At 39.4% G+C, this 24451-nt stretch overlaps 1 protein-coding gene across 1 annotated transcript; it reads right to left on the reverse strand.

Annotated features, from left to right (window-relative positions):
- Positions 1–24412, reverse strand: ABRAXAS2 (abraxas 2, BRISC complex subunit). The gene is made up of 9 exons (XM_053388943.1): positions 23944–24412; positions 17223–17313; positions 16539–16575; positions 13003–13069; positions 11008–11198; positions 9139–9258; positions 8143–8227; positions 5634–5748; positions 1–1361 (listed from the first exon to the last, which is right to left on the reverse strand). Exons 1-9 carry the CDS (start codon positions 24013–24015, stop codon positions 889–891), a joined length of 1251 nt encoding a protein of 416 aa, XP_053244918.1. The 5' UTR covers positions 24016–24412; the 3' UTR covers positions 1–888.
- Positions 24413–24451: the final 39 nt, after the last annotated feature.

Consider the following 24451-nt stretch of genomic DNA (forward strand, 5'->3'; position numbering starts at 1 on the left):
TTTATTATTTTATTTATTTATTATTGTATCCCACCTTTTTCCCTAACAGAGACTCAAAGTGGTTTACATAGTAAATCTGGATTATTTTGAAAGTTGCATGAAGTTTTGCATTAAATGTTCGGTGCCTGACAGAAATGACCACATTATTTCACTACTTTCTGCTATGTGCTCTTCATTATTTTTAGAACAAAAATGCAAGTGATGATAGTGTGGGAAAGTCACTTTAAATCCACCAAGGTCAGAGTAGTTATGCTTAAGACATTCACTGATGATTTACTGGTAATCGCTTTTCTACATAAAAAGGCAACCATAATTTTAAGTGATAGACATTAGGCTAGTAGAAAAAGATTGAAACAAACTTCATCTCTATTAAAAGAGCATGCAGAGAATATAGCTCACATTTGTTCCAATCAGGCTGCTTGGAATTATCAAAGGTTTTTGTTTCTGGCAATGATCTATTTGGCTTCACCATTAAAAAGCCTGCTGATCAAAGTTCTTAGAAATGCCCCCCTCCCCCAAAATTCAAGGCATGATAGTGCACGAGGTAAGCTTTGATTTGAGATCATTAGAGTGCGCTTAGTTGCTAAATTCCATTTTTTATGGAGAATATGGCAACAAAAGCCACAGGATCCCCCCCCCCCAATTTCACTTTGCTTATTTACCAGTACATCCATGAATTTCATCAATATTAGTAGTCTGATTATCCTAATGATTCAATTACAAAACTTGCAAAAATGTATCACAAAAGTGAATAAGCCATCTAAGTTCAAGTCTTCTACATCTGCTGTGCACAGTAATCCACTTTTGTAGCCCATTTCCTCCAAGTTAAATCCCAAAATATTTCTGTAACATTTAGGAAAGATAGTGCTATATTAAGCTCATGTTCCATTAGATCTGGGAGATTTGAGTGTTCCTGGAATCTCCATCCGCATGTGTCAGGGGACGAGAATTTCTTGTCTGTGCGTATTCATTGTCAGATGACTCTGTAGGTTCAAGAAAATTCTCACAGTCACTGTCTTCTGATTCATTAACATTGTCACCGACAGTCGCCTGGGAAGAAGATGGCATGGATGTTCCATTGCCTGAAAGCTTCAATCCTGTATTTGTGGAAACATAACTGGAAGAGCCTACTGCTTGAGGTCGAGGCATGAAAACATTGCTTTCTAGAACACCAGGGCGTATGGCACTGTCGTGATTGATTACACTCAAGTCAGCATAAGGAGGAGGAGGAGGATCAGAGGCATCGGGTTCTTCAAGATTACTACCTTCTGCAACAAATCCAGCATGGGACATTCGGGGGATAAATATAGGCTCCAAGGTATCATTTGACATTTGTCTGCTTAAGATGGCCTGCTGCAGTCCTACAAAAAAGTGGAAAATAAATGTAATTAGCTATCAAATCAAGGTATATTAATGTGGCAAACTGTATAAAATTTTGATATCATGGGCATTGAAAAGAAACTCACAATGCACATGTGTATTCAATTATGTTTAAGTAAGTCATTTGAGTGAAAAACTGCCAATGTTAAACTGACTGAACTAGTTTTCCTAGAATTCACTTTGCTAGTACTAGCATGCTTCATTATTGCAGTGTCTTGCAAGAAGTTAAACCCAGTGCCAAAGCGAAGTGGAGCAATTTGGTTTAGTTAACTCAAACGGACAGGATTTCTCAAAGGCAGGCACTAACACAAACTTGATAATAGGCTGCTTTAGGTGCATTTATTGCCTCTCAAAAGAGAATGCCTCATGGGCAAAAAAGAATGGTACAGTTACAGCAGAGTATATATAGCACACATGTATTATGCCTCACAGCAGAGGATTGTACTTATGCAGGAAAAGACTGAAGTAAAACCATTTAAAGCAACTTCAATTGGCTATACTTTTGAAAAGCCAAAACCACAACCTAATATTGAGAAGTATGCTGATTTTTAGGCAAGAGAATTCCTAACAGCACCTGAACCACAAAACCATCAGATAAAGATTTCTCATTTCTGACCTCTTTCCTCAAATGTTACTGAGACCAACTGGGATGAGATCTACGTATTTTTCGCTCTATAACACGCACCCGACCATAACACGCACATAGTTTTTAGAGGAGGAAAGTCCGTAGGCATGCCACCCGTAGGCATTCCCTCCATAACACGCACAGACATTTCCCCTTACTTTTTAGGAGGAAAAAAGTGAGTGTTATGGTGCAAAAAATACGGTATGTATCTCTGAACTATACAATAGTAACTTCGATTTTGATTCTTAGCTAATGAGGCGCTGAGGTTTTGAACACTAATTTAGAACTATCACATACCATCTGTCACGGACAAATGAAACTAAACATGCATATAATCTTTTCAAAAGTCAATCTTCTAATCTTCTAATGTCAGAAGCAGTATTTTGTGTCTCTAAAATTGAAGGATTTTTTTCCACACTTTTCAATACTCCTTTGGTTCTTCTGCACAGTGTGGAGAGAATGCAGTGCGCAGAAACCATGCAAAATGAGTTCTACCACACTATCAGGCCTATTCAGCTCTCACTTTGGTTACTTGCTACCTTACCCTAAAAGCTTCTGCTTCTTGTCTTATGTCTTTCGCAGCATATCTGAGCAATGTGGTTTCATAAAAATAAATCCCCACCACAAGGCAATTAGACAAGGGAGTGGATAGGACAGCATAATATTAAAATATACGCAAACAATAGGGTTTGAATGAGCCCAAAAACTGTAGAGAAACAGAAATAACTGCTGTGTAAGTAACTGTATTGGCCCAATTTTATTTTAGGGTTCTAAATGAATGGCATAGGGTTTTACCCTTGTCAAAATATACAGTCAAACCTCAGATCCCGAGCACCTCCGTTTTGGAACGTTTCGGCTCCCAAATGATGAAAATCCGGAAGTAAATGTTCCGGTTTTCGAACATTTTCTGGAAGCCGAACGTCTGATGCGGCTTCTGCCTGAGTGCAGGAAGCTCCTGCAGCCAATTGGAAGCCATGCCTCAGTTGTCCAACATTTTGGAAGCCGAACGGGCTTCTGGAATGGATTACGTTGAACAACTGAGATTTGACTGTAATGCCTGATTTTAACATGGATAGTATACTGATAAGCAAGTAAAATCAAACCCCAGTGAAAAGTAAGCATGAAAGTGGAAGGCATTCAAGAGCTAGAGAAAAATAATCTGTTGTACTTAGTTATAACTGAAGAACTTGTTCTATACTTGCCATTACCCTAAAGCGTATGTACTTATGGAAAATCTAGTGACTGTTAAACCACTCAGAACTGCTATGCCCCCAAATCAACACACTGCAGAAAGAAATATATTATCCTTTCAATACTCAAACTTGGTATTTAATGGGTTATCCATCCAATCATGTTTTGAACCGTTAGTCATGTATATTGGAGAACTACTTGATAGAAGATCAGAGTAGCACTTAAAGGCCAGGATCACATTCAATACGTCAGAAGCTACATTTGAAGACGCAACAATAAAAAAAATAATTGCTCCCTAGTGCTGAAATTTCCATCGCACATTTATCTGCCCTCAGCATTTACTGTTTTCTACTTTTAGCACCCCCATATATGGCCCTCTCTATTTCTCAATCCACATTTCCTATAATCCTATTTTTCTTTAATCTTATTCCTGATTTCTCCGCTAAGCGCTTGCTTGGACTTTCACCACATTCCATCTAGTCAGCCGGGTAACTTCCTAAACAAAATTTTAATGGGGGCCAGTTCACTTTGGATTGGACCATATCCCCTTTGTGTTACTCATGAACAAATATAGGGAATATTTGTGTTCATGAGTAACACAAAGGGGATATGGTCCAATCCAAAGTGAACTGGCCCCCATTAAAATTTTGTTTAGGAAGTTACCCGGTACATATTATGAGTTGACGGGAATGGACTTAGAAATAGAAAACACATGGCTTCCCACTCAGCTATTTATAATTAGCAACAAGTATAATCTAAGTGGTTCCTAATTGGAATGGAAGAACTGCCAGCCATATCCGTAGTTTAATAAGTATGAAAGCTATACTTCAGATATAAGACAAGCATGTTTTAAGGACACACTTCATTCTAGAGCCCCAGAGAACATACAGCGTCTGTCAGCGCTGCCCAAGGTCCCAGCTCACACAAGACCAACGCTGCTTCGTTCTTTAGTATAAAAGTCTTTATTGAAGTTCAGTTTCACTTCCACACGTGCAGCGTGCAACGCTACGTCTGTAACTTTAGACCGCCGAAGCTCCATCTGAATCTCCTCCCCCGACACCAGTTTAAGATTCTAGCCTTACTCCACCTCTTCCTCTGTTCCTTCCTTCTCTGGGTCCGCCTGCTAGTCGGGGTCTCACCCTTCCTAGACTCCTCTGACGCTGAGTCCCCTGACTCTTCCCCCTCCCTCCTTCGGGCTTTAGGACCTGGCTCCCAATCCGGGTTTTCTGCTGTCCCGCGCTCCTGCACATTTGAACTTGGCGTGCGCGCGCAGCCTCCCACTCTCCTTCTGACCGTTACACTTGTGTCACTGCTCCCTCCTTCGGGGAGGCTAGCTGGACCTGACCTTCCCTCCGTTTCCCCACTTTCCGATGGGGGCGTGGTCATCCCTGACTCATCTTCTCTCCCCGCTGGAGGAGAGGCTGGTCCTGACTCATGTGACTCTTCCCCCCCACTGCGCTCTGGTGGGGGAGCTGGTCCTGATCCTCCGCTGCTCCCTTGGGAGTCCCCGCTGGCCCCTTGCTTCTGGTGCGTCCCCCCTGGGACCCCCCCTTGCCCTTACCATAGGCGCCCCCTTCTGGGAATCTTCTGATTCGCTGGAGAAGCTCATGGAATCTCTCGGGTCACTGTCATATTCCCCTACGCTCCCCTCGGATTCCTCTCCTCCGCTCTCTATTTGCTCTCTCCCCTGTGCTTCTGCTCCTGAGCCTCTGACAGCGTCTTTCACATCTCCAGATCATAACTGATGCCCATCATTCTGAATACTACAATTAAGTGTCATATTTTGATATTTTCAATGAACATCCCATTCCACATGTCTACATTAGCAGCAAAGTTCCCATCACTACTAATATAATCGTCTTCTAGATTAACCCTTCCCCTGCTTCTTCTAACACTATTTTTTTCTGTTTGTGCTGCAGTTACTCCAGCAAAAATTCTTGTGTTAGGCAGGAACTGTATCAGGGATTATCTACCAATTTACAAAGAGAACTGGAACAGTGTTTAAGAATGGTCAAGGGGAGGGTGCATCCCCAATTCTATAATTGTCCCTGTTCATCAGCTTTCCTAACCCCACAGAATTAAAGCATACATGATATGCTTGATATTTGGTCTAAGGAGGTGGGCACTCACACAAAACTAGATTACTGAGGTGGTGTATGGTATCATCTCTAAATACCCAATGTGATATATGTAGGGCTCTCCAACCCTACAAAGCAAATTGGGTGGCATGTGTGGAATACATCTTTGTTCCATACAAAGATGGACACAAATGGATATCGCCCTTAGAAAAGGGTCTGGAACAAAATGCTATTGTGCTATGCACTAAACTCTAAATATTGGATTTGTTTCCAACTGGACTGTGTAATGGAGCACTGCAGAGCTGAGGGTTCGGTCAATTTTCCCAGCCAGGTAGAGAATATTTACAGAAAAGGCTTACTTATTTCCTGCTCCTTTTCTTGTTTCTTTTGCAAGATTTGTGTTTTTAGCTTATTGACTTCTGCCTGGAAAGTTTCAGCAGCTTGTTCACTCTTCTCTACTTCTATACATACTGCCTAGGAGAAATACACAAGGTTAGTGAAAATTCATGTTCAAAAGCCTTAGCAGAAATGCAATGTAGAAAAATCAAGTTCCAAGACACAGCCACTGTGAGATTTTCATAATTCATATACTATGCACCACTTGTGACCAAACCTCAATTACTGTGGTAGAAAGAGAAGTTGCCAAATTTCAACTCTGGGCATCATTGTAAAGTACTGAAGGAATGAAATACAATTTGCACTAAGTTTTAAAAACTTATTTCTGAGTAGACATGGTTAGGACTGTGCTGTATGTTCTTTGGAATTCAATGGTGCTTACTCCCAAGTAGATGGGAGTAATTGCACTCTTAGCAGCCAGATTTTGGCTTCATACATGGCCAAGCTAAGTGTGCTGATGGCCAAGCAACAACTCATAAACCCTCGTTGAAAACAGATAATGCTCTATGTCACCACCTCTCAATCATTACTTACTGGAATCTGAGAACAGTAATGCAAACTGATTTTATGCACTGCAGCAAAACTGCATGAGGGTCATGTAATAATCAGGGCAGGTCCACTCACAGCCTGGGATGTAGCACTACAAAAACTGTAAGAGTAGTCCCAAGCCACTAATGCTGACACCAGCTTTGGCAAACCAAAAAATTCACGTAGTTATTTGGAGGAATGCTAGAGAATGGCCACTCTAGCTGGTGCAGTGCAAAGTTTATTTGCACTGCAGCTAGTAAGTTGGGATGAGCAGCCTGCTGAAGAAACAGTTTAAGAAAAATCCATTTATGCCATAATTGCAATGTATCTAGTGAATACTGGCCAGGTGGGGAATATATTGGGAAGAGGCTTTTTATACGCCTGACTGTTCTTTAGAACTTAGAAATGTAAAAGTTAGATGAGATATTATTATTATTTATTAAATTTGTATACCACCCTTCATCTGAAGATGTCATGGCATTTCACATGGATCTGTTTTTTCTCTTTCAAAGAGCTACGAGTGAGAAAGAATGTGCAAGGACTTAATATTTGGGGAAAGCTTAAGTCAACGTTCACAGACTAGCAGCTTTAAACGTAACAGAAAATAGCATAAGCCCACAAAGCATGCACAGGCAGGTTTCTTTAGGTCACTTGTGCACCAACATAAAGCAAGGAAAGTCACATCCCTACAAATATTGGAAAGGGTGATTTCTGGAAAGCAAGCACTTACTTCATTAAGAGAACCACTAAGGGTATTAATGTTTGTACAGATGTTAATGATCACAGCATGGATCATATATATAGAATATAGAAGTGTGCCTCTGAGCATGTGAAAACAGCCCTTCCATCACTGCTGAGAAACCTAACAAGCCTCTGAGATAAGGTAGGTAAGCTTGGGCAACTTTCTTCTTAGAAATTAACTAGTGGGTGCCTTCTTGTAGTTCCCCCTCAATCTATAAAACCTGGTTAGCTATCTACCAGATGAACGCTTTTAGTTTTTTATATCTGTTTTGTTTTATTGAACATCTTATGTATTTCATATTCTATATTCTATTACTGTAAATCGTTCTGGGACTCCTCAAAACAATATATAAATATATTAAACTAAACTACCAGATGTGTATGTTACAAATCTGAACAATAAAGAAGCGGCACAAATGATGCAGTTTCAAATCAACCCACAGGTTTCAAGAATAAAAGGGAGATGGCGACTTCATGCATAGCGGGAGTAGTTTTGGATGCTTACTTTACCACTGGTAATGCCATAAACCAGGTTTCAGGCACATGATTGGGGCAGCTACTTAAGTGTAAACATGCAGTTATGGCCTTAATTAAACTTTGGCACAATGGGATCCAGACCTTGAAAAGACCAGACAATAGGCAGTAGGGTTTGAATCACAGAAAAGGAAGGACTAGAGCAAAGAGGGATTTCCATTTTCTGCTAATTTTAAATGCTACAGTATTCTTTAAAGATCCCTTATCAAATATTTAACACACACACACACACACACACACACACACACACACACAAAGAGCCTTAATGCATTATACAGTAGGGCCTCAATTTTGCAATCAAGTCCAGTGAAGAAAGCTCTTCAGAAGAATGCAGCCGCAAAGATTCAGCATTTTGCTCATACATATCCTAAAGTGAGATCTGGACATAGGACAATTTGGCCTATCTCCTTGACAGCTACTTTCAGTCTTAAAGCAGGGAAAACTTGTAATAGACAATTATTACCTACAATTCTTATGCTAGAAATTTCTGTTCTATTAGGCATTATTAACTAAATATTTTAATTAGTTGATTTGACTTAATATAGCTTAACTATTCACAATGTAAGTTGTTTGTGAAACATTTAAATTCAAAATGAAAGTTTTACTGTAGCTTTGCATTAGTAAGCAGAAAGTTGTCACAATAAATACAGAACATTAAAGAAGAATTACCTGTGCTTTTTCTTGAAGTGCATTATAAACCTGATATATAGCCCTGATGTCCTTCATCACACCATCTTTATCAAAAAAAGCAGTACTAAAAATACATCAGAAATAATGTGTTAGAAATGGGCAAATCCTGCTTTTCCAAGATGTCTTTTACCCTTCAAAAGAGTTTAACTTTCAGAGCCATACTCCAGGAAGCAAGGCCTGGACTGCTAAAGCTGTCTGAAAAGGATAGCATCTATGATGCACCCTGGACTGACACAAATCTCTTTGATCCAGCAGAGGTTTCGATTTGCGGAAAAATGAGGGAGGCACTTTTTGTCAATTCCATTTCCCCTTGCAGTTCTGTGTGCCACTGCACATGGGCCACTGCACATGTTGCTCCAAAGGGTCCCCAATCCAAGCAAATTGACCAGGGGGTGAGGTTTTGCAGAGGAGAGGGAAATTGGCAAAAATTGCCTCCTTTCCTGTTCCACTGATGGAAACTAGATCAAAGAGCCTTCCATCAAGTAAAAAGACACCATTGGATACAATCCAAAGTTATTTTTGCACAACCTGATGTTATATTAACACAAGAGAAACATTTATTTCACAAAGTAAAGAGACTGAATATTTATTGCACACATAACAAACAAAAACAAAAAAAACCATGACAAACTAAAAGCCAACAAGGAGCCTCATTTAAGCCAATCAAAGTCATACACACGGAGATCTTCTACAGTTAACGTTGGTCACATTAATGTTGTTTTCTTGATAATTTGCTTTATCCCAAATAAAGTTTTTGACTTATTTTTCTGCTTCTCTGTACTGTTTAAAAAACAGCAGTCATTAAACAAAATCAGATAACCAAGAATGCTCTAGATCTGCTCCTGGTGATATCTAAGAGAGTCATGATAACTGAAATCAATGGATCCACTGCAAGTGTGACTAAGTTAGCGATCACATGCATTTATTTCTAGGCACACCAAAATGGCATTTGTTACATATTAAAACAATGCTCACCCATGCTCCTTAATAACTTTGGTATAATTTTGGGAAGTATTTGGCACTGAAGAGACCTTGTATTCCTGTTGGCTTGTGTTGCCTAGATTAGGAATAGTAAGTGACACTCTTTGATTATACCTGCAGAAAAAGTTTAGAAATATGAGGTTACTTTCTGTAATGTTATTTCCTTACAAGAGATTCCAGTCATAATAATCACTCAGAAGAGCCAATTGCCTTACTACCTCCTCACAATGATTAGGGTTTCAAAAAGCTACAATTAAGAAGGAAATACAACCTAGCAGTTCGAAAGCATGCCAAAAGTGCAAGTAGAAAATAGGTATCGCTCCAGCGGGAAGGTAAACGGTGTTTACGTGTGCTGCTCTGGTTTTGGTGTTCCATTGCACCAGAAGCGGCTTAGTCATGCTGGCCACATGACCTGGAAAAACTGTCTGCGGACAAACGCCGGCTCCCTCAGCCTGTAAAGTGAGATGAGCGCCGCAACCCCAGAGTCGTCTGTGACTGGACTTAACTGTCAAGGGTCCTTTACCTTCACCTTTTTTTACTTTAACATACTAGTTGTGATCTTAAGTTCTGACACCCAAACAAACCATTAGCAGTAAGTAATGACCCTAGGCTACAACTTGCAGCTTACTCCTAGTAGTACACCAAGACCAGGGGAGAAATGCAGCACTCATGATTTCTCTCAATGCACCAGCATGCTTGCTTATACGCAGTAAGTCATAGCTTGCAGTACATGCAAACCAGAACATTAAAGGAATGCAACCTAGCTTTTGTTCACCAGGCTATAAAATATAACTAATTCAATGCTGGAAAATGTTAATGATGGCTATATAAGAAAGAGGTTATTACCCACCACCACTAGAACTAACTAGTTTTTTTTTCTAAATAGCTTTTTTTTAAAAAAAAGGTGAAGCATAATATTTAATTTTTAAGTCACATTAATTAAAGCTGTTTCCCACTAATTATCAGCTACTGTTTTAGATGATTGCTCAATTAATTAAAGTTTGCAGTCCTATATGCAAGTACAACCAGATCAGCTATAGAAAGCCAATTTGTGATTGGGTCATTTTCATCACTCTCAAATATTTTAGTTTCTAGTTACTCTTGTGGGCCACAAAGTATCTTTAATGAAGAGACAGCAGAATATTTTACTAGCAGATATATAGAGAATACAGTTTTTAATAATAATAATAATAATAATAATAATAATAATAATGTATTTGTACCCCACCCATCTAACTGGGTTGCCCCAGCATGATTATGATTATAATCACGATTATGATTATGAGACATAATGGCATTCACTAAACTAACAAGACTCTAAAAATGAATCCTTCTCAAGTTGGTTTTAAATAAACTACTACAATGTGTCATCCAATAATAATTCTTACAAATTCCTACATTATATTTTCCATAAACAGGCAATGACCAATTAACCGATGGCACATGCATGCACAGCACTGAACCCAGAAGTGACCCGAAAACATCACGAAATGAGTCACTAAAAGGGCAGAACAGGGTGTGGGGAGCTTATACATGCTCTGCCAATGCATGCTTGGGCCAGGAACAGAACCCTTGTGCAAAATGGTCATTGACTGTAACTCCCCTTTCTGGATATATTACTCAGCAGTTTTGTATAATTAGGGGGAAATCATGATAGCTTCCACAGAAGAGCATATACTTCTGGATTTTGTCTGTGGATTATGTCATCTGGTACAATGCACACCAGCTATTTAGCACCTGAAGCAACTAAAACACTCAGAGGAAAAGCAACTTGCACATCATCTGTGACTATTACTTTTTTTAATTAAAAAAAATCATTAAAACGGATGAACAGTTTCCCTCCACATCTTATAAACTGTTTACCTTCGGTTTGGTCTAAAGAGAACATATTCTAAAGCATGTGTTGAGTTATTTGCAGTTGAGATGAAACTGAAGAGAAGGAAGACAAGATCAGGCACTCCAAGAATCTGTGTCAGCTGTTTATGAATGATGTGTTCTCTATATGACATTTGTTGCTGGGTGTTTCTCCTAAATCTGTACCATCCAATAACGTTCTACAATAAAGATTGAGTTGAGGGAGTATTAACTGAAGGATAAAAATTGCATCTCAAAAGTACATTCAATATAGATTAATTATGAAGTCCCAACATGATGCCAGAATTCTTAAGCCTAATTATTCCAATCAAAGAAATAAATGGCATTCTGCAAGATAGCATTGTTGCAATCTAGAGAAAATCGAATCCCTTCGTGTTACCAACAATCCCATGCTTCAGGAAATATTACACTTTGCAGTGACAGGAAAACTTCTGTTTCAAAGACAGCAGATATTATAACTGAAGTACATTCAATTTAACTTGCATGCTGCTTATCACATGATCCTTAAAAGCTTCTTTTCCCTCAAGTCCTTATGTTTTTCTACTGTTTAAGTAGCAAACCCTTTTATGCCTGTGGGCCACATTCAACGTTATCCAATGCTCTGAGGACCACATGACTCTCTCTCTCTCTCTCTCACATACCGCATGGGAGAGAAAAATCTCATCTTTAAGTTGTTATGGGTAAAGAGAATGAAAGCTCTCAGCTCACACTACTGCAGCAATGGGGTTCAACAGCGCCCACTCTCCTTGCTCATCAGGTCTCCATTCTCATCATCAACTGATCTGGACAGAGAGATTGAAACCTCTCTGGTCACACCAGCTTGATGGGGCTCAAATGCAACACCTCCCTTTCCCAGTTTAAAAACGCACCATCAATGCAGCCAAATTGTTGAGGGGTGTGGGGAGCTGCTAGAAATGGTCTGCAAAGCCAAATATAGTCACTATCAACCTCTGCTGTAGATGCAAAGAAAACAGTGCTAAGATACTACAAAATTTCCCTTCTTCAGAACTGAAGTAAGAAGAATAAATAGAAAAGTGTTACTGCATATTTAACTGTGCACAATAATTCCTACAATTATTTAGATCTTACTTGAAAGGAAACTAAAAGAAACCCCTCTCTATATTTCAAAGAGAACGGAAAACATTTTTTCCATGAAAGCCACAGGAAAGATGAAAGCGATGAGGAAGTTCCACCCGATTACCAGCTGTAACTGAGAGTTAGGCTGCTGATTGTTATGAACCACTAAGTCCCTTTTAATGTCATTGGCAAAGATTACCCCCCTTTCATTTTTAAAAGAAGTTTAGAAAGATACAGAACAAAACACAAGATATGGCAGTGCCCCAGTGAACTAGCGAGTACAATAAAAAAATTGCATGAAGAGAAAAACCAACTACAATTCTAAAAAAAGTCTTTCCACACTGTTGAGTGCTGACCACATGAGTTAGAAGTAGTGGGCACTGCTCTGCTGTGGGTATACTCCTTTGGTAGGAAGTTACAGAAAAGTAGTGCTAGAAAACCTATTTCCTAAAAGAAGTATTGGGAAATTCCTTGGGGTTATATCCTACATCTCATCCTATTTAACATTGACATGAAACTGAATTCAGTCAAGCAAAGGGAGAAACAACTACAAAAAAGTTAACATTTAGGCAATTCTTCTTCACCAGTCCTACAGGATTCAGAGAGATTGAGAGATGGCTCAGAGGAGAGACAGGGGGCAGAGCTCCCCATTATCAGTTGTCTGTGAATGCTCACTGGGATACTTTCCCTTCTTTTATTTTTTACATATCCTTTTCACATACACTGTGTGAGTGTATGTGCATACAGACTGGCCACAAACAGTTGGGACAAAAAGGGTTAGCCACGCCTGGTGTAATATTTAACATATTTCCCTTCATCATTCTTTATGATAAAATGTTATGTTACTTTTTCTTCAGGCCTTACCGGTAGCACAGAGAAAAAATTAATAAAGAAGTGCAGACTTACTTTTCTCTGATCTTTAAGAATCCTATCCAAATTCTCTTCATTGACTTTGCCCGCATAGTCATAAAAGCTTAAGAAAGAAAAAAATAGGTTTGGCTTAGAATCGAGTCAGTGATGTTTAGTGGAATAAAATGTAATATACTGTAAAGGTGTGTCTGAGGCTGCTTATTCACTACATCCATGAACAATTAAACCTTATAGAAAAATATTATGGGGAAGTTAAACAGCTAAGTTATGAAAAAAAACGTATGTACCCCTGAAAAAAGTCTGCTATTAAATGTTGAGTTTCACAGGTAACAAATCTACAGCTAATGTTTACAAAAAATTATCTCAACTAGCTCTTGCTCACATGCCTGTTACTTATAACTAAAGGACAGGAGTTCCCCTGCAGAAGCAGCATTCAAGACCAAAGCATCCTTTTTTGGGTTGGAATATTGTTTAGGGTTTTTTCTGTTGGTGGGATTGTTGCTGTTTCTGATATTATTAATTTTTGTATCTTTATTTTAGATCTTAATATAATTTATGCGGAAATTGCTTAATTTGGTCGTATTTTTTATTGATTGTTTATGACTACTTTTGTTATGTTTGTAATTATGTTTTTTTCATGTTGTAAGCCGCCTTGAGCACAGTTTGAATTATGAAAAGGCGGCATACAAATAAAATTATGTACGTATGTTTCCTTTCGTTAGAAACAGATGCTTACACTTTAGATCACTGTCAGTCTGTACATGCTATGTATCCATTCAACACATAATGGGCACAGGAGTTGTGTGTAGACAGCGGTATGGTGTGGACCAGGCATTTACATTTATGTACAAGTAAGCCTTATCCACTTTTATCTCTGTGGGTATTAGATGTACTGTATAAGCAGAGCATAATCTCTATTCAAACACAACACTGTAAGGAAGGAACAATTAAGTAAGACAAACACACCCAGTATGCAAGTATCCACACTCAAAACACCCACTGTGTGTAGAATACATATAAAATATGCATTTTTAGAGATTTTATAATGAGATTTGTAAGGCATGTCTTTGAAATGAAGATGCATCCTTCAGTTATTATCAGATAGCATTTTTATCTCCCTAAAAGCAGTTCCAAACAATTAACTTTCTTAGCCTCCATCTCAAAGAGGTTAACATGAGAATCACATATTTATATCAGCATCAAGATGGAGCCATCATTTAACTGAGCATACAGAGTAACTAAAAATCTCAAATTTCTACATCTGAAGAGAAACTTAAGTATATCCTGTATTAGAAAATGACATTCCTTCTAGACTTATTAGCCTCTTTGTAGAGGAGGTTTACAGTACATTACACTCATTGACAGCAGTCAGTCTAATAAAGAAATTTTCTTTTTAAAGTATTGGGACACTAAAGGCACAGTAAAATAGGCATCTATTCCAACCATGTTAGTTTCTTATTTCATACAAGTGCTACTATTTAGCAAAATGAAGCCTATTCTTATACAGAACAATGTCAAAGGTTGCATTTCTCTTAAAATAAATCACTATCAGATGCTGTGCATTGTGTACAAATTCTTATTCCTGTACATGTTTAAGTAAAAGAAGAGGTCTAAACTCCATTGACAACAACATTGTATAATCTGAAGTGAATTTATTTTATATTTTATTTTAATGTAATTTAAGATTTTACAAATGTATGTGCAATGTCTCTCTCTCGTATTTTTTTCCCAAGTAACACTTTTTTGAAAAAACAAAACAAATCGGTTTCATTTGTTGAGACATTAGGAAGAATAGGAGGAAAGAGGTGGAGGGGGCGAAAGATGAGTGTGGTTGGGGTTGGGTGGTCATGTTCTGAACTGAATTTATAACAAATGTCTTTGTATATATAGACACCTATTGCTTTCAGCTTTCAACTTTCCTATGTGGAAGTGCTGGTATTTCTAGGATTGGCAGAAAGTTTCAGACAACTTCTGAGAGCCAGCATGGTGTAATGGTTACCACTGGACTAGGACCTCAGAGGCCAGGGTTCAAATCCCCTGGCAAAGCTCCCTAGATGATCTTCAAGAAGTTAAAAAATTGTCCAGTAGCACCTTAGAGACCAACTAAGTTTGTTCTGGGTATACGAAAAGCTTATACACAGAACAAACTTAGTTGGTCTCTAAGGTGCTACTGGACAATTTTTTTATTTATTTTGACCAACATTGCTACCTACCTAAATTCAAGAAGTTACCAATTCTCAGCCTGAGCTATCTCACATAGTTTTGAGGATAATATGTAGTAGGGGAGAACCACATACATGGTGTTCAGTTCCTTGGAGGAAAGGTGGAATATAAATGTAATATCATAAAAACATAGAATTGGAGTTGGAAGAGACCCCTGAGTGTCATCTAGTTCAACTCCATACAATGCAGGAAACTGAACTAGATCATACATGACAGATGGCCATCCAATCTCTGCTTAAAAACCTCCAAGGAAGAATAATCCACCAACTCCTGCTGGAGTCTGTTCCACTGTCAAACAGCTTTTATGGTCAGAAAGTTGTTCCTGATGTTTAGTCAGAATCTCCCTTGTTGTAACTTAAATCTCCGGAGTAGGAGAAAACAAGCTTGCTCCATGTGACAAACTTTTAGATATTTGAAGATGGCTATCAGATCTCCTCTCAGTCTTATCCTTACCAGACTAATAAATAAAATGCTCTAAAAAAGAAGAGAATTCATAAAATTGGAAAGCTCTTGGACACAGGGGGAAAAGATACAAAGGCCACCATCACTAGTGACATTTTCTCTTAACGTATCATGTTTAAATAAAGATTTTAAAAATATGTTTTTGTAAACCACTTACAGGATCTTTTTAATTTTTACAATTATGTGGTATATAAATTTTGTTAAATGTCTTCATTAAAACATCATGTCAATAAGTGTGATAAATAAACTGGCTGGAAATCTTGAAGAGGATAAATACATACCAAGCAATAATTTTATGGAACTGCCTCAATTAGCAATAGCTATACATTTAACACATACAGCATCAATTGTATTACATACAGATCGTGGAATCTGTAAAATACGATATGGCAAAAAGTATTCTGTTAATGTGGAGAGCCACAAAATGAAGGAACTGAACCACCTAAAAACTTACTTCCTATTAAATCACTTGGTACAAACAGGGCAACTTGGCATCTGCATTCTTTTAGCCATAACAATAAATCCACATATCCCTAGAAAGCTAGTCATATTTCTAAGTCTCTAAAAGGATGAGCTGAATTTTTAAAAAGAATTTATTTTTAAAAGGAGACTTTATAAGGAAAAAAGACTCATTTAGGTATTACTTTTAATGTGATGCATTGCAAATATGTAAAATAATGTATACGACATATGGGAGCTCCCAAGCGCATTCAGGATTTATTTTTGTTCTTTATAAAGTTGAAGGATGTTCTTTCATAACACTTGTGTTATTGATTTAAAAAATAGTAATTACACTGGATGCTCATTCTGACAGTTATACTAATGCTGGTTTCAGCCCACCTACAATTGGCACAGAGGAAAAAGAAAAAGATGACAAAGTAACTTACCTAAAGAGTTTGGAACAAGGCTCATGATTATGGATATCTGTAACAAGAAATTGACAGTGGAAGTTTCAGTTATACTTTGCATCAAGTGGAATGCTACCAAGATGTACCCCACATGGTTTTTCCCCAAACATCAACCCAAGAGCAAATACCCAATTCCATTTCCCTGAATATATATAGAACGTTTCTAAGATCAATGAAATTAACCTATACAAGTGTTTTGCTCATTAGTCATATTATTTTTACCATAATCAACAAAAGGGCACTATTCTACGGATATTGGAACAACACTTAGCACTTGTAAACATGTAGCCACACTTCTAATCCAGTGGCTTCTTTCCCCCTTAGGAACTGAACTGTATTTCAAGCACAAGAAAAAAGTATGTATCTCAGCTATGTATCTGCTGAACTAGAAAAACATGTACCCAGGTGCAAATGGCCTCATGAAGTAGCTGCTCTTTTCTTAACTACCTGTCCCCGAAGCCCTGAAGTGTACACCTGGGACGTTTTATCATATGCCACAGAAAGTAGAAAATCAAGTAGCAGTAGTGAACAGAGTTCCACATATTTCTGTCGAGAAACTTACTTGACCAATTTTTGATAATTCAAAGCATTAAACATGGGAGTGAAGTGAATGAATGAATGAGGTTCAATTGCAGTGCAAGTTATTAAACTGTAGCTACTTACCAATAACTTGCAGAAATTCAATGTTGCTGATTTGAGAGTCACTAATGCTAAACGTCTCCTCTTGCCTTATCTCTCCCAAAAGAAATCCTTCCTATAAAATTGAACAAAATAATTATGATTAATGACAAAACCTACAATTGTACTCCATCATGTTTTATCTTCATGCAGTTTTCATAACTACATGTAACTGAAATTATTAAGGGCACAATCCAAGGTTGCACAAATGGACCTCTAAATCATAGAATAATAGAATCGTACAGTTAGGAGGTACCCCAAAGGTCATCTGGTTCAACCCCTGTAATGCTGGAATCTCAGCTAAAGCATCCATGACTAATGGCCATCCAACCTTTGCTTAAAAACCTCCAAGGAAGCAGAGTCTACTGCCTCTCATGAGAGTCTGTTCCACTGCCGAACAGCTTTCACCGTCAGAAAGTTCTTTCTGATATTTAGTTAGAATCTCATTCTTGTAATTTGAAGCCATTGGTTTGAGTCCTACCTTCCAGAACAGGAGAAAACAAGCTTATTTCCTCTTCCAGGTGATAGCCCTTGGGATATCTGAAGATGGCTATCATATCTCCTCTCAGTCCCCTCTATTCCAGGCTAAACATATCCAGCTTCTTCAACTGTTCCTCATAAGGCTTTGTTTCCAGACCCTTGATCATCTTAGTTGCCCTCGTCTGCACATGTTCCAGCTTGTCAACATTATTCTTAAATTATGGTGCCCAGAATTGGACACAGTATTTCATGTGTGGTCTGACCAGGGCAGAACGGAGTGGTATGTATGGACACCATACTTCTGTAGATGCAGCCTGGAACAGAATTAGCTTTTTTGCTGCTGCATCACACTGTTGACTCATGTTAAGAGTACTAAGACCCCTGGATCCTATGGGGTTAATAAGCTTTCTTTCTGAATCAAAGTGGGCACATGTCCTAGCTGGGATCATTCCAGGGTTGTGCATGTGCATTCCAGGGTTGTGCAGACTAAACTTCCATTCATGCAGTAGGATAAATTCACTCATCAAAGAGATAGATTGCTAAATCAAACTGCCAGGATGGCTCAATACTAGCCTCATGCAATAAACTATGTTATATCAAAGACTGTTAAACGTTTTCCCTTTATTTCCTGTGTATTTAAATTATACTGAGATTTTGTATATTCATTATATATAGTGGAATGCCAAAAAATTCTTCACTGGAATATCACTGAAGTTGACCAGTTAAGAAATTATTTTGCACACAATACTAACCTATGGCTTACCACTGCCTCTCTTCTCCTCTTATGCAACCAAAATGGCTCCACTAGTATATAATTTCAGTTTCCCTGAATTTGGTTTCAAAATAAGCAAACTTCAAACCATGGGTTTGTTTTCAACCAGAACCCCTGACAAGAAGAAGAGATTCAGAAAAATAAATTGGGGGGAAATGCTGGTTAAGTCCTTCACTTAGCTGAAATAGAGGAGGAATCGGGAGTCTACAAGCCTAAGGGTTTGCTTTGTCTCAGTTCCAGCTTATACACATAGTGCTCAACCATGATTGAAGCAGGTTCACAGAGGCAGAAAATTTGGGACCTTTAGATTCTGTTTACGGAACACAGCATTTTCAATTCTTAGCACAGGACTTATGTTTACATCCTATCACATCAAGACTATTTTCTTCCTAGAGTGAAGTCAGATGTAACCGAAAAAGGGACTTAGAAAGATATGACAATAAGAGCAAGACAACGATAAAGCTTGCTGAATAGAGAAGGTAAAAACAGCAGCTTAGAACTTCTCTTGTTCTCTGTAGTCTATCCTAAGTACACAAATGGAATTTGAAAGTTGGCTTCTTAACTTCAATATTGAAAATAACATGCAAGCTACTTGGTTCTGAAATAATGTATAGAGCAAGCATTCCACAGATAAAACAGGACTACAAAATGCTATCAGAGAACACAAACCAGTGCATATTTGCAAAAGCTACAATCCAGTAGCTGCATACTGCAAAAAGTAGGCAGAACATTCCTATTTGGGGCTTTGGAACAGCTTGCACTTTAAGAAGCTTGCCTTCCAGAGCAGACAACAGAATTCACTGATCCAAAGTCAAAATTGTTTAAGTTGCAAACAAAAAGTTCATCTGAAGGACAAAAAGTACTGAATTTAGCACACAGATCTGTAAATAAAGCATAATGTAACAGAAACCAAAGATACCATTAACTTATTTGTTTGCTATTTATCAACAAGCAAAATAAAATTGAAATAGGCCTGTTTTCCTAAAACAGTCTTATTGTTTTACCCAATAAACCACAAGTTTGCGGAATATTGTTTTCCAAATCTATACTCTACCTTGCTAGCTCCCAAAGTAGCTCATATAAACTTAAACACAATTAATGGTAATCCAAAAATCCATTAAAATTCAACTGCAAATTAGTTTTTTGTTTGAAACAAGAAAACAAAAACAAAAATTAAAATAAAGCATAGCATTTTTATGGTGTTAGGAAAGAGACATAAACTCCTTAACAAGAGGAATCTAAAGATTCTGAACAGAATATGTTACTTTGCTCTTAAGTGTTTTCTTCCCACAGGTGAACAGATTCCATATATGGACAGAATAGCATAGAGGAATATACACTGAAAATATAACATGAAAATTCTACATGATTTCGTGATCATAATTCCAAAAGTACTTTTTTGGGGGGGGGATATTGCTAGTATATGCCCAAAATAGCAAGAGAATTATGAAGGAGCTGAACATAATTATGCTCAATATGCTTACTGTTCAATAAGTCAAAACACATTATGGAACTCCTACTATGTATTGGACAATGACAAACAATGCCAATGTGACAAGCCTCTCCGATCCCTTCCTCCCTGCCCCTTCTATGCAGCGATCCCTCCATTCCTGTTGGTAAACTGAAGGATACAAATACATGCAAAATGGCAAAATGTATCATTTAAAACATTTTCTAGACTACCCTGCAACTTCTAAACTCTTAGAACATCTTACAGGACATTCTAATAACAAGAGAAGAAACACATTTCTGCAAGTAGTATAAAAGCAGTAAACTGCGAATAGATGAAAGTGTCATGGCAATTAAATAAGAGTTAACCAGTTTAGGAAGTCTGTGTGAATAAAAAGTGTCAGAATCATATAAAGTTTGGCACCCAAGTGAGCCTCCCTGTGAAGAACATTCAGCAACAGAGAAAGCCCTTTCCATGGCCGCCACCCCCAATACCTCAAGGACCAGCTCTCCCCATGTGAACCAAACCGGACCCTGTGATTATCATCTGAGGGCCATCATGGGAGGTCCAGAGGCAAAAAAAGAACAGACATTTTATGTGTTCCCTGTGTGTGAAATGCTCTCCTCAGGTTTGGCTGGAACTGTTGGTACATATCTTTAGGCGCCAAGCAAAAACATTCCTCTTCAATCTAGCCTTTAGCTGTTAACTATCTATGGCCTTTTAAAGTTGGTTTTTGTGTGTGTGTGTTTTTAAAAAAATGCTTTGACTTGCCTTCAGCAAGACAAAAGCATCCAATAAATTTAGTAAGAATGATATATATACAGGTGGCAACCATTTTGCACATGTTCAATTGGCGTATGACCAGTGTTATAAACTCAAATACGTAGGTTAGGCGCCAAATGGCTCCTTCAACCAGGGTTACAGTCTCGAAAGCAGAAAGTCTAATTACCATTTTGGAGCCAGATGGCTAAAACGTCTTATTTTTCAATAGAACTTATTGGTTCCTGAAATTCATTATGATTGTGCAGATAAAATATAACAGTATAAAGTAAGCAGCACATAAGTGGCACATAAAACGCTACTAAACCATTCTACATTCTATGTGAGCTCTCTCAATTTTTGGATTATTAATATAAGACTTAGAACGTAGAATGGTTTGGTAGCGTTTTGTGTGCCGCTTACTTTATACAGATAAAATATAACAGACAGAATTCTACAGGATGCGGTGCTAGTGTGTGAAAACAGTCAAGATCCAAGGATCCCCAAACATGCACCTCCAGATAGTGGAGGCATCAGGTACCATCCTGGTGCCTAGCATCTTCACTTGGTCGCAAGTGGCCGATGGCCAAGTGCAAAATGCGCCTGGAAATTTTTGAACTGTGTGTGACTGCTAACACACACATCATTTTCGGAGGAAGGAGGAATGGGATGGGCTCATGCTCACTCTGCCGACATGTGCAATGACCCAGAACCCAACCCCCACTGTGGAAAGAGGGAGCTGCCCATACAGAAAACTAACTAACTAACTAACTAACTAACTAACTAACTAAACTAACTACTGAGATAAGTATTGAACCACGTTAGTGCAGTCTCCCTGATCCCCAACCCAGACAGTTAAACCAGAAGGATACCATCTAGTATCCAAGAACACTGAAAGCTTCCAGGTGGACTCTTTTCTTTCCCCAGCATAAACATTATCCATCATAGTAAGGACCACTGTTTCATTGTTAAATCCAGCTTGAAATACATCTGCACAGTGAAACTGGAAATGCACAGCCATCACTTTCTTGAGCACTTTGCTCTAAAAGCAAATATATGTATGTGATTAACCAGTACTTATGATTGAGGATTTTTTATGTGTGATCTTAACCACCTTTTTCAAGGTTGTGGAAGCCACTTGTTCTTACAAGGAGGCCTGTCTCACTTCCTGGCTCCAATCAGTCATTCCTTCTCAATGTTATAAGCCAAGGGGACAAAATCACATCATCCTTGAAATCCCCAGCAAAGTAAGTTGGTCTCACATATTCAGAGACCAAACTGCAGAATTTATGACATCCTGGCTGAGATAGTTGCAGGTGATTTTATCCTCAAAGCAAATATATTCCACTGCACCTCTATGGGTTTTACAATTACAGTTGTACCTTGTTTTGCGACCGGGTTCCGTTCCAGAGCCCTGGCTGCTAGCTGAAAAGGACGCAGGGCAAAGCACCGCGTATGTGTGCAGAGCGGCTTGCACTTCTGCGCATGTGCGAGCAGCAAACCCGGAAGTAACCCGTTCTGGTACTTCTGGGTTTGTCGTAGACATTCAATGGAATGGACACTAGACGAGGCGGACATTCACGGAGGTATTACTGTATCATGTTATGGACAACATTGAAAGCTATTGTAAGCCCCCCCGAAAAATTCTGTTGGTCTACAACAAACTAATAGAATCGTGCTGCAGATGCATTTTGCCATCATTATTATTGTTACAGTGGGTCAAAAAATGGGCTCATATGCTGCTACATTTAAGTCTTCTGCCACGAGTTCAAGTTACCGGCAAACTTGTGTGCAACCCATAACATGTGGTAGGCTGATAGCATGTGACAGCCCCATGGTTGTAATGGTACCTTTTACTTTGTAATAGTAGCAATGAATTCCAGAGACACACCAACAAATTTTCCAACATAAACGTTGAGAACGTTTCAGAAACAAAAGCCTGCAAATCTTCAACACCAGACTACTGATCAGCTGTACAATGGGATTTCTAGTCCATCCTTATTGCCCAGCACCAGTTATACTCAGAACCTGGTAGGAAACATAAGGCCCGTGGGCCGGATGTGGCCCAATCGCCTTTTCAATCTGGCCCACAGACGGTCTGGGAACCAGCGTGTTATTACATGAGTAAAATGTGTCCTTTTATTTAAAATGCATCTCTGGGTTATTTGTGGGGCATAGGAATTCGTTATTATTTTTTTCAAAATATAGTCCGGCCTATCACATGGTCTGAGGGACAGTGGACTGGCCCACGGCTGAAAAAGGTTGCTGACCCCTGGCTTAAACCATCACTATCTATAGCTTTCACCTAGATCTTTTCATTCCCCCCCCCCCGGAGGTTTCTCACCTAGAAAACAAACAAGTGAGTTACATCCAGTATTGTGGGTTCTGAAAATAAAATATTTTGCATTCAGTAGTTTTCAGTTTGCCTCACGTTTTTTATAATTTAGCATTTTACAAATATTTTAATAATTTAAACACAAACCTAAACAGTTTAGAACTGTCTAGCTTTGCTGTAACTGCAATTGCATTTGGCATTCATGCATTATTGCTAATGAATCAGATTCCTGCCCTCCCCCTCTAGAAATACAAAGCAAGGGGAAATGTTCTATCAGGCTTCACTTGCTATATTCAATTCTTCTAGCATCCTAACACTGCAGCTTACCACGGCTGAACCCCAGTCAATATAAACAAATATAGTTTTTATTACTACAGCGGTCCTAGTTTCTCTTTTTATTTTACTGCTCCCCTTGTTTCTATAGGTAAGCCAAACAGCTTCTATAGATACATCCAACGAGATTTCTTTCCTTTTTGACAGATTGTATTATCTCCAAAGCCAGTCTCTACATGTTGCTTCATAAATACCAAGTGAAAGCGCCCAGGGCACCAGGTTGGGAAAAGCTGCATGACGGCTCCATGGGCGGCTTCGTTATCAAGCTCAGCTGTATTCTCAGGACGCGTTTTGCTTCTCCCCACCTCGAATGGCTGTCTTCCCAAAAGGTCGCCCACTCGCCCCGCCATTCCCTCCCCCGCCAAACACAGCTTTCTTCCCCCTCGTATCCCGCTTCCCACGGCGGCTCGGCCCAGGCTACCTGCCGCCCCTTTCAGCCGCGCTCCGCTTCCTATCGCCGCCACCCCCTTCTTCCCTCTGACGACCGTTTCCTCTCGCGCAAGGCTTGCCTCCCCTGCCCCCCCCGGGAAGTGTTGTGTGTGAGAGAGAGAAACGTCGTCTCACACGGGGCACTTACATGGTCGGCGCTACTGTTGGTGCTGTAGTAATAAACGGAACTGAACGTGTAGCCTGAAATGGAAGCCGCCATGATGCAGCCCCGCCGCCGCCGCCGCCGCCGCCAGCTCCGACGACGGTCCCACAAGCCACCGCACCTGCGCCTCCCCGGCTCACCCTCGCAGCCGGGCTTCCGGCGAGCACCGCGAGGCCTCCTGGGAAACGTAGTTTCCCCGCGAACCGTTAAAGGCCCATGGGTCTGAGGGAAGAGGCCCCTCAGGAGCACCTGGGGCCTGGCCGTGAAAAGGCGCGGTATGGCGAAATAGCTGCGCGGAGAACGTCAGGATTCGGAGCAAGGCCTTCTTTCATTTCTCGTAACTGGGGCCTGTGGCCCACCCCCGGTTCCCACCTTTCCGCCAATTATAGGAAATCTCCTATTGGCTGCAATGGAGGTTGAACCGCTTCCTCTTCCCCAGAGGGGAGTTAGAGAAGAGGTGACGTAATGGGGGCGGGGCATGGTAGGTCGGTCT

This window comes from Podarcis raffonei, chromosome 5 (genome assembly GCF_027172205.1).
Source record: "Podarcis raffonei isolate rPodRaf1 chromosome 5, rPodRaf1.pri, whole genome shotgun sequence".
NCBI classification, from domain to species: domain Eukaryota; kingdom Metazoa; phylum Chordata; class Lepidosauria; order Squamata; family Lacertidae; genus Podarcis; species Podarcis raffonei.